The following is a 10,404-nucleotide window of genomic DNA, read 5'->3' as shown; positions in this document are numbered from 1 at the left end:
ACTCCATAACCAGCACAAACAAAATAGGGGATATGGTACATCCCATCGGGATCTCCACTTCCAACGTCTGCCATTCTGTTACATAGGACTGTGTCACAAACCGCATCCAAAACTGATCATAATATGCCATAAAAAATCCCCAAATCTCCGTAGCACCCAAAATAAATCCATGGCATACCTGATCAAGGCATGCGTCACTGACCCACATGCATTCTCCAAATTCAGTCCTAGCACCGCAACATCCTTCCTTTGCCTCTTTGTCTCCTGTAGCACTTGCCAGACCATTGCTGAGTGTTCAATGCATGCTGGTGATCCTGGTATTCCTGCCTTCTACACAAAACCATCCACAAAACCACTCTCTCTGATGAAGCCTGAGAGCCGTGCCGCAAAGCTACCCATCAATATCTTGCCATCTACATCGAGCAATGATATTGGTCTGAACTGCTCAAGTGGCACAGCCTCCTCCTGCTTTGGAATATAAACTCCTTCCACCCTCCTCCATTGACTGGCCTCCATTCCACCTTCAGAGCCTTCCACAGATACTGCCTAATGCATTCACAACTCTTAAACACCTTTGAGCACTCCACTTGGTCCTGGAGCCGATGCCGCCCATGCCTTCCTTAAAAGCTGCCTCGACCTCAGACATCTTTGGCTCTGACAAATCAAATGGAACACCTTTCTCTGTCGGTCTCACAAAGCATTCAATGTCCTCCACTACTTTGTCCCTCCTTGGCTGCGTACGTGACACACAGGTGACCTTCCAACTCAGTACCTTCAGTGCACCAGATCGAGACTGCTCCAACAGATCCTTCATGAACCGAAAAGGATTCTCAAAGAATCTCTTCTCTTCCTCTGCCTCTCCTTTCTTTGCCTCTTCATCCTTTCCACTCTCTTCAACTTCACCAACCTCACCTGCTTCGTCAATGCCTCAAGCCCATTCCTCTCCCTTCCACTGCCCTCTTCCATCTTCCATTCAAGCTCCTCAAATCAATTCTCAACTCATGGATCTCCCTTTGCCTCCTGATATATCTGATCTCCCTTTGCCTCCTGATATTTGCTGCTATAACAGCCTCCACTCTTCTGGGAAGGCTTTCCACTAGATCTTGAAACACTGCTGTGGGGATTTGCCCTCCATTTAGCCACAAGAGCATTAGTGAGGTTTGGCACTGATGTTGGGCGATTAGGCCTTGCTCGCAGTGCATGGTGATCTTAGGATTGTGTGCGGCTGCTCGGCCATGAAAAGCCATTTCATGAAGCTCCAGATGAACAGTTGTTGTGCTGACGTTACTTCCAGAAGCAGTTTGAAACTCGATAGTGGGTGTTGCAACCGATGACAGACGATTTTTACACGCTACGCGCTTCAGCACTCGGCAGTCCTGTTCTGTGAGCTTGTGTGGCCTACCACTTCGCGGCTTTGCTGTTGTTGCTCCGAGGCGTTTCCACTTCACAATAACAGCACTTACAGTTGACAGGGGCAGCTCTAGCAGGGCAGAAATTTGATGAATTGACTTGTTGGAAAGGGGCGTCCTATGACAGTGCCACATTGAAAGTCACTGAGCTCTTTAGTACGGCCCAATCGGCCTGAGCTCTTTAGTACGGCCCAATCGGCCCATTCTACTGGCAATGTTTGTCAATGGAGATTGAATGGCTGTGTGCTTGATTAATATACACCTGTCAGCAATCAGTGTGGCTGAAACAGCCGAATCCATTAATTAGAAGGGGTGGCCACATACTTTTGGTCATGTAGTATATATATATATATATATATATATATATATGGCCTTGCCATCACCATATATATGGCATCACAAGGAAATGCGAATGGTTCGGTGGATGTGTGGAGTATCGTTGAGAGAGAGGAAGACAAATGATGAATTGCGAAAGATGATGGGAATAGAGCCTGTGATTGATGCTGTGAAGAGGAACAGGTTGAGATGGTTTGGTCATGTGTTGAGGAAGGATGAAAGTGACTGGTTGAGAAGAGTGATGGAAATGAATGTAGAAGGAAGCAGAGGACGGGGAAGACCGAAAAAGACTTGGCTAAAGATGGTGGAAGAAGAAATGCGGGCAAGGGGGTTAACAAGGAGAGATGCAGAAAATAGGGCAAAATGGAGAAGATTGTCATGGGGACCGCAAGGCTAACCCCCGCTCTAGGAGGGAAAATGGCCTTTAAAATGCATGTTGTTGTTGTGTGTATATATATATATATATATATATATATATATATATATATATATATACACACACACACATGATATTTCAAGAAGTTGTGGATGGATTACGACAAACTTGGTGGACAAGTTGGTTAGGTGACGAGAACAAGCCGATTAGATTTTGGTTCAGGTCCGGATCCAGATCCAGCCTATCAGTGGGATACAAAACATAAACTGTTCAGCCTGGAGAGGAGCTATGCGCTCCACCAAGTACTGTTCTATTTGTCTTTGTAATTCATGGAAAAGTGAACTGATGTCTTCTAATGTCTTTGTCCTGCTGTTATTTATGGTGCAAGCTCTATTGTAAGCCTCGGATCTACAGTATAAAAATGCATAGCTTTGCAGAACTTTTTCTCTCCAACTGATAACTATACATAATATATTTCTCATAAATTTGAAACTAGGCTGTGGTTATGCTTTCAGGTAACCCTGACTCTAAATGAGTCGCACCGAAACATACTAGGTTTTCTCTACCTTTCCCACCTTAGGTTGCCATAAAGACAATCCCATTTTATACACAGTACTTTGACGTACCCTACCCATTGCCCAAGATTGACTTGATAGCCATCGCTGATTTCTCTGTGGGTGAGTTATCTTCCAGAGCTAACAGAATTGTATCACCAAGTATCTGCAAAATCTCACATGTGCTTCAACTTTGGCTGATCTTTGCTTGCACATATTTTTGCAGGGGCTATGGAGAACTGGGGACTTGTGACTTACAGGTGGGTAAATATTCATCACCATGGAATTATTGTGAAAGTTGTGCTCGATGTGAAAATATATTTAATTTCCTACAGTCAACCTGGTCTTTCTATCTCAGTGTTGTCTCCTTTCCTGTTTTCATCCCCTTTTCGTATCATCAGCTTACGTTATGGCTTTTTGTTTTATTTCTACAACATCGAGGCACGTGTTAGAGCAAGGTGACTGAGTATATGCACTGACGTACAGTAAGACAGTGAGACAACTCTTGTACATAAACAAGGGAGGGAATGAAACAAAGAAAATGGAAGGAAACACTATAGCATGCAAGTAAGGGGTTTGGTTAGTTACAGTCGAGTGATTGGAGGAAAAGGATCATTAGATATGGTGGGATGACATGAAATATAGTGCACCACTTGCTTGAAGCCCTGGAAGCAATTGCACGGTCTCTGGAAGGTAGTTCCACAAATGGGAGAAAAGAAGAAAAGAAGAGTGGAGGTGTGTGGAAAGTCTAGTTTTTGGGACCTTAACCAAGATAGGGTTACTGGAACAATGTGCTGGAACAAAAACGAGGTTTGGAGGATCAGAGAGCAGAGGGAATTGACCAGACGAGAGGCACTTTAAAAATAAAAATAAAACGGAGAGGGCACAGACCTACCTGCTATGTGTGAGAGAAACCCCCCCCCTTGTGCCTCTGCCTCACCACGGACGATTCTAATAATGGTCAGAATTTTGATTCCACAGATTCCAGGAGCGACAGATGCGATGCTGAGGCGTCGGCCCAAATGGGAGAGTAGTACCAGTACTCCAATTATCTATGGCCAAAAGCCTTTTAGATTGAGTAGCTCTGATTTTCCAAGGAAAGACTTGGATCGACACAGGATACCCAGTTTGTGGCTGACTTGGGAGGCCAGCTTTGCCATTTGGTTGGCTCAGCAAAGGTGCTAATGGTGAGGCCTATACATTCAAGAGACTGAACCTTTTCAATGAAAGGAAATATATAGTGGGCTCATTTGTTCTATCCTTCTGGCGTGATAGGGCGAGACAGATTATTCGAGGATTGACAGACATGTTCCATTTATCAGACCAGTGAGTAATAATTGCTAGAGATATCTCTATATTATTAAACAGGAGTCTCCATCAGTCTGTCCTGATTTCCTCCCCCTCCCCCTGCAGTTTTGGAGCTAGCCCAGCCAAAACCTTCTGGTGGAACATTTTGGGGGTACCAGCGGCTGTCATAAGTTAGGTGGGAGGTTTCATAAATTCCTCAATAGAATTGTGATTTTGAATTTCGTTCAATATGAAGCTGCTCCCGATCCGGAAATAGGCAAAATGACGAAGATTCGCTGGTTTGATAATACCACGACACAACCATAATTTTGAGTTTCCACCCGAACGACGCCACTTTTATGCATCCTAAGGTGGGTGGAAAGTTTCATGAATTTATCAATGCAATTAAGATTTTGATTTTCAATTTGTACGAAGTGTTTCATAAACACATCACGTGTGTTTGTAACGTTGTATTTTGTTATAGTAATGCGATTGCATCGATTCTGTTTGGAATGAAAATGTAGGGAGATTGAGTTTAAAGCAGACTGAGAAGGTGACGTGAGGATTTCCACCCATGACTGACATTCGTGGATTTGACATTTCACCAATGCAATCGCCAATGCATTTGTAGTTTTGCCATTAACCGTGTGAATAAACATTTAGCTGCAGTAAGTGTTCCCCCCGCACCCCCTCCCCCAAGTCATTCACGAACTGGCTGTCCATGCCTGACGTTTGACTGAAGGCGGCACTTGAATGTGCAATTCATTGGTTCATGGTTTAGCATTCGCCGTTTCCATGTTGTCTATTTGCTTTTGGCCTCACGTCCTCGTGTGTGTGTGTGTGTGTGTGTGTGTGTGTGTGTGTGTGTGTGTGTGTGTGTGTGTGTGTGTGTGTGTGTGTGTGTGTGTGTGTGTGTGTGTGTGTGTGTGTGTGTGTGTGTGTGTGTGTGTGTGTGTGTGTGTGTGTGTGTGTGTGTGTGTGTGTGTGTGTGTGTGTGTGTGTTGTGCCTGTTTATGTGCATGTTTATGTGCATATATATATATATTTTTTAGGGAGGGGGGAGGCTGGAGAAGGGTTGAGGAAGGGAGTGGGAGGGAAAGATATACTACATGTCCATATTTTGGGGGGGTGGGGGGGGCTTTGACAGGCTCCTCCATTTACATAAACAGGGGAGGGAATGAGACAGGGAAGGGAAGGAGGAAAAATTTACCCGTGCAAAGAATGCTTTAACCTCAGTGTTGCCCAGGTTAAAAAGGAAATTGTAATACCCTCTGCCACCATCACCAGGTGGTGCTACACCGTACACATTTACATAGAGAATTGATGCTCCTCTCCAGGTCCCCCACACCCCCGAATGAGGCCACGGCCACATAGCCTATGTTACCCCCCAGCCAAAGTTGTATTTGTACCCTGAGTAAAGTTTATAAGTGTTTATAGCTGGAGTACCCGGCGTTGCTCAAGCGAAAAAGAAACATTAACATATTTGAAATGATGGCAAATATAATGGAAAAGCAAATTGCATCCAAATCAGAATCCATCACAAATGTCAAATCTTCATTTCACCTTTTTTTTGAATATCTGCTGGTGAATGTGCCGTTCATCACATTTCTATGATGAGTTTCAGGAAGAAGAAGCTTTACTTCCAACTTTGTACACTTCCGGAATTGTTTGATTTTATTTTTTTTGTGTTCAAATGTTTGTGTTTTGTATTTCTTTATGTGAATGTGTACTTGTATATAATTATAAATGTCATTGATCAAAAAGGATTCGGCACTACAGAGATGTTTTTTGTTTTTTAATCCAAATTTTTTTTTTTTTTTTTGCCGAAAACACTCCCACGCACTAACTGATGAACCTCTGAAAGTTTGACGAAGATCCGTTCAGCCATCTCTGAGAAAAATGGTGACACAGACAGACAGACCAACGGCTCTCTTCTATTGTAGATATGCTGCCTGTTTATGTATGTATGCGTAACGTATGACACGATGTGGACTCGTCTTCAAAAATTAAGTTTCCAGAGCAGAGGAGAGACCAATTATATGGACGAGTAACTCGACTGGACCCAAAACAGTCTTGCAGAACTCCAGCATCCACTGGGAGAGGGGACAGTAGGGTTCCATTGATGGCACCACATTGACTGCATAAGTGGAGGAAGTCATAAATCCAGGATTGAAGGTAGGCTTCCATGCCACCTTCAGAGAGCTTAATAATACCATACTGTGTAGATTACATCAGACTGTCATAACCTCTTGTTTGAGATTGAGGGCTTCTAACCATTGCTGAGAGAGGAGCAGAAGCATGCCCAGAGTTGAGGGTGGAATCCCAACTGATGGTCAGAGATAATGTTGTTTAAAAACAGGAAAGACTTATTAATATCCAAGCAATGATAAATTCCCTGACTTTGCTTTTAATTGGAAGCAAGCTCACTGGCCTATGGTTGGAATAATTATTTTTGCACCATTCTTGAGGACATGGATGAAGTTTGCTGACTTCTCTGCAGAGCAACGAAGGCTGGAAAGGGTGGAAATGCGAATGGTTCGGTGGATGTGCGGAGTATCGTTGAGAGAGAGAGGAAGACAAATGATGAATTGCGAAAGATGATGGGAATAGAGCCTGTGATGGATGCTGTGAAGAGAAACAGGTTGAGATGGTTTGGTCATGTGTTGAGGAAGGATGAAAGTGACTGGTTGAGAAGAGTGATGGAAATGAATGTAGAAGGAAGTAGAGGACGGGGAAGACCGAGAAAGACTTGGCTAAAGATGGTCGAAGAAGAAATGTGGGCAAGGGGGTTAACAAGGGGAGATGCAGAAAATAGGGCAAAATGGAGAACATTGTCATGGGAACCGCAAGGCTAACCCCCGCTCTTGCAGGGAAAATGGCCTTAAAATGCCTGTTGTTGTTGTTGTTGTCTGCAGAGAAAAGGTGGTGAAAAGAGCAGGAGGACAGACTGAATAGGATAGATAGAGGGGAAGCAACAACTGCAGAGCAGGATTTGAGAACATGGCCACTGATGTTATCTGGGCCCATTGTCGAAGCAGTGGGAAGGCTGGACATAACATTACCTTCCTGGGTGTGAAAGACACAGATTCTAATAGACAGTGGGTCTGTCCGAGTAAGTTGTGGACAAAACAGGGTGAGTTGGGTATGCAAGATTATGAGGCAAAGACAGAGTTTAAGCATTCTGCCTTATCTTGAGCAGAGTTTGCAGTAATATCGTTTGAGGTGAGGGAGGAGTTTAAATGGAAGCAAACATCAGAGACAGATTTGACAAGGCACCGCCATGATTTGTAGGAAGGAAACTGTTGCTGCGAGAGTTCAGCGAAGCTGTTGGTTCTTCAGGTTGTTTGTGGTTCCAGAATTCACTCCCTGTTTTGACACTCTTCCTGTTTAAGTACAGTGCCCTTCATTAACTAAGTTTTGTGATAAAGGCCAACATAAAACATTTATGATATTGGAATTTTTTTCTCCTTTTTGTAATGCGTTCTTTGTTGACTTTTTTGACTGTTGAACTATTCCTATGTGAAGTAAACTTCTTGCAATTTATATAATGTTTATTTTTAAAAACACTTCTCCCAGCCCACATTTTATGTTGTTGTCCAAGTGACTGATAGACCTAGTTTTTCTTGGCACCGTTTGGTCTTCATTCTGATAATGCCATATATTACAAAGATTAAGCATATATTACCTGTATAGGTGTGGTGTTTCTGGTTGGTCATGAAACCCAGCAATGTCCCTGAAAAAGCATCAACCCCTTAAAGTATTCAGACAGCTATACTAAAAGGTGTGCACATGCTGTTCGTCTCTGCCAACTACATTGACTACTTAAACCAACTGGCTTTGTTTGATTCCTCCTCAATCCTACTGTTCTGCTCCCATTTATTCACTCTTCTCCCCAGCCTCCAGTTCATTATTTCTGTCCATTTTTTGAATTTGTTTTTTCTCCCTCTTGCCTGTATGCAGGCCCCTGACTGTCATTTCTGATCCTAACCATGCCCTGCTTGGCCTTTTTAATACAGAGAACTTGCCTTGCTGGTGGACCCCAAGAGCTCGTCTTCAGAGGCACGACAAAGTGTCGCATTGGTTGTGGGCCATGAACTCGCTCACCAATGGTTTGGGAACCTTGTTACAATGGTACGAATCACTCGTTTCGGTTCTTTACTTTAGTTACATGGACCCTATCTGTCCTGCATCATTTGTTATGAAGATGATTATGATGATTTTATATAAATCATCAATGCATATGTTTTGTTTCACATTGTAGAGCATTAGCTGATGAAAATAAATAATAAGATTTATTAGTAGAATGCACACAAACTTTGGTTTGTTATCAGACTACTAAAAGCAGTTTGCAGTGAATCATTTTTAAATACAGGTATGGTATTTTTCGCATCTGTATAAAACAAAGTGGATTTGCACCTTCTTTAGTTGTTCCACACTGGATAAAATGTTAATAACATTTACGCCATCTATGGTAAATGTGACATCATTCGTGCTTTATTTTGAAGTACGAGAAGAATCAAATATATGTTTGTAAACCTAAATTCTCAGAATTTTATTCCCGAGTTTCTTTCATCTCTGCAAGACATTATCCGAGGGCAATGTTTCCTTGTACATTTTTCATTATTGACACTTATGATTGCATAACCCACAATTATACTTTATAGGATAGTTTAAAGGCACAAGGAATTTATAGCTTTATATATTTATTTTTAACAAAGACAAAGACGTAGGCCATTTGTAACCGGCGTCTGTTATTCTCCCACTCTTTGGAGAAGAACACTGGTTGTGGTGGTATAAACCAAAGATTAAATGTGTCGCTTGCTTTTCAAATGGAACTAGAAAGGACCCATGGAACAGAATTCCATGGAAAACCCTTCCTTTTTTGGACGGTGTATAGGCAACGAAGCGCTGCTTCACAAGCTCCAGGAAGTTTATGTTTAGCAATGTAAATGTCAGATATGAGGATTGTGAATATGTAAAGGTGAGTTCATAAATTGCATTAAATTATTATTATTAATTATTGTTCATAAATTGTTCAGTTCATAAATGTGTTCAGCCTGAATTGCATGAAAATCAAAATGCCGGTGGATGGAGTCAGCCTTCCTATTAATGATGTCCTTTGTGGGTGGAGTTGGGCCAGCTGTCCAACCAATGGGTGAAAGTGAGAAACAGACAGACAGAAGACTGCCGCTACTTTAATATAAAGATTATAATTAAAAATAAGGAAATTCTTTAAAACTGAGCCAGTATACCTACAGTCACGTGAAAAAGTAAGTACACCCCATGTAAAGTTTTGACTTTTTCAACATATTTCAACATAGTTATTTAATCTTCATTTCAACAATATTGATAGATAAAGGTGATATAATATAACAAATATCATGAAACATTTACATTTTGTAGTCCATTGTATAATTTAAATAAACATAAATGCAAATTTCGCATGTGGAAAAAGTAAGTACACTCTTGGCTCGAATAGCTGCTATTGCCCCCTTTGGCAGAAACAACATCAAGTAGGCGTTTCTTATAACTGTCTACCTTTCTCTGACATTGCCTGGGATAAATTTTTGCCCTCTCCTCCATGCAGAATTCTTTCAGCTGTGCGATGTTTGAGGGGTTTCTTGCATGCACAGCTCATTTCAAATCCCCCCCACAACATCTCGATGGGATTTAGATCCAGGCTTTGACTTGGCCATTCCAGAACCCTCCATTTCTTTCTTTTCAGCCATTCCTTGGTGGATTTACTGGTATGTTTAGGGTCATTGTCATGTTGCAAGGTCCACCTTCGGTTGAGCTTCAACTTTCCGACAGATGGGCTCACATTATCCTCAAGCACCCTCTGGTACAATTAAGAATTCATAGTGGATTATATGATGGTGAGCTGCCCAGGCCCTGATGCAGCAAAGCTGCCCCAAACCATAATATTTCCACCACCATGCTTTACAGTTGGTATCAGGTTCTTGTGGTCAAATGCTGTCTTTGGTTTTTGCCAAACATGTCTTCTGGTACTGTGGCCAAATAGCTCTACCTTTGACTCATCTGTCCAGAGCATATTGTTCCAGAAGTGCTGGTCTTTGCCTAGGTGTTCATTGGCAAACTTTAGTCTTGCCCTGATGTTCTTTCTGGACAGCAAAGGTTTCCTCCTGGCACACCTCCCATGTAGATCAAATTTGTGCAGCCTCTTTCTAATGGTAGACTCGTGCACTTTTACATCAACAGTGGCAAGAGCTACCTGTAGGTCCCGTGATGACATTCTGGGGTTCTTAGAGACTTCTTTCAGCATCTTGCGGTCTGCTCTCGGGCTGTACTTGCTGGGGCGGCCTGGCCCGAACAAGTTGGCAGTTGTTTGGAATCTTCTCCACTTGTAGATGATCTTCTGGACAGTCGAATGATTGATTTCAAATTGTTTGGAGATCTTTTGAAATCCCTTCCCAGACTCATA

At 42.4% G+C, this 10,404-nt stretch overlaps 1 protein-coding gene across 2 annotated transcripts in view; it reads left to right on the top strand.

Moving 5' to 3' along the window:
• LOC137432421 (puromycin-sensitive aminopeptidase) overlaps window positions 1–10,404 on the top strand; it is a 130,322-nt gene that overhangs the window by 42,529 nt on the left and 77,389 nt on the right. For both annotated transcript variants that reach the window (XM_068124348.2, XM_068124338.2), the window contains exons 7-9: window positions 2,702–2,798; window positions 2,902–2,935; window positions 7,979–8,093. In XM_068124348.2, the coding sequence (XP_067980449.1) occupies window positions 2,702–2,798; window positions 2,902–2,935; window positions 7,979–8,093 (246 nt within the window). The remainder of the gene's footprint in view (window positions 1–2,701; window positions 2,799–2,901; window positions 2,936–7,978; window positions 8,094–10,404) is intronic.

This window comes from Myxine glutinosa, chromosome 1 (genome assembly GCF_964187855.1).
Source record: "Myxine glutinosa chromosome 1, kmMyxGlut1.1, whole genome shotgun sequence".
Classification (NCBI taxonomy): Eukaryota; Metazoa; Chordata; class Myxini; order Myxiniformes; family Myxinidae; genus Myxine; species Myxine glutinosa.
Note: the sequence above shows the minus strand (reverse complement) of the source record. Positions and strands in the feature narration are given on the sequence as shown.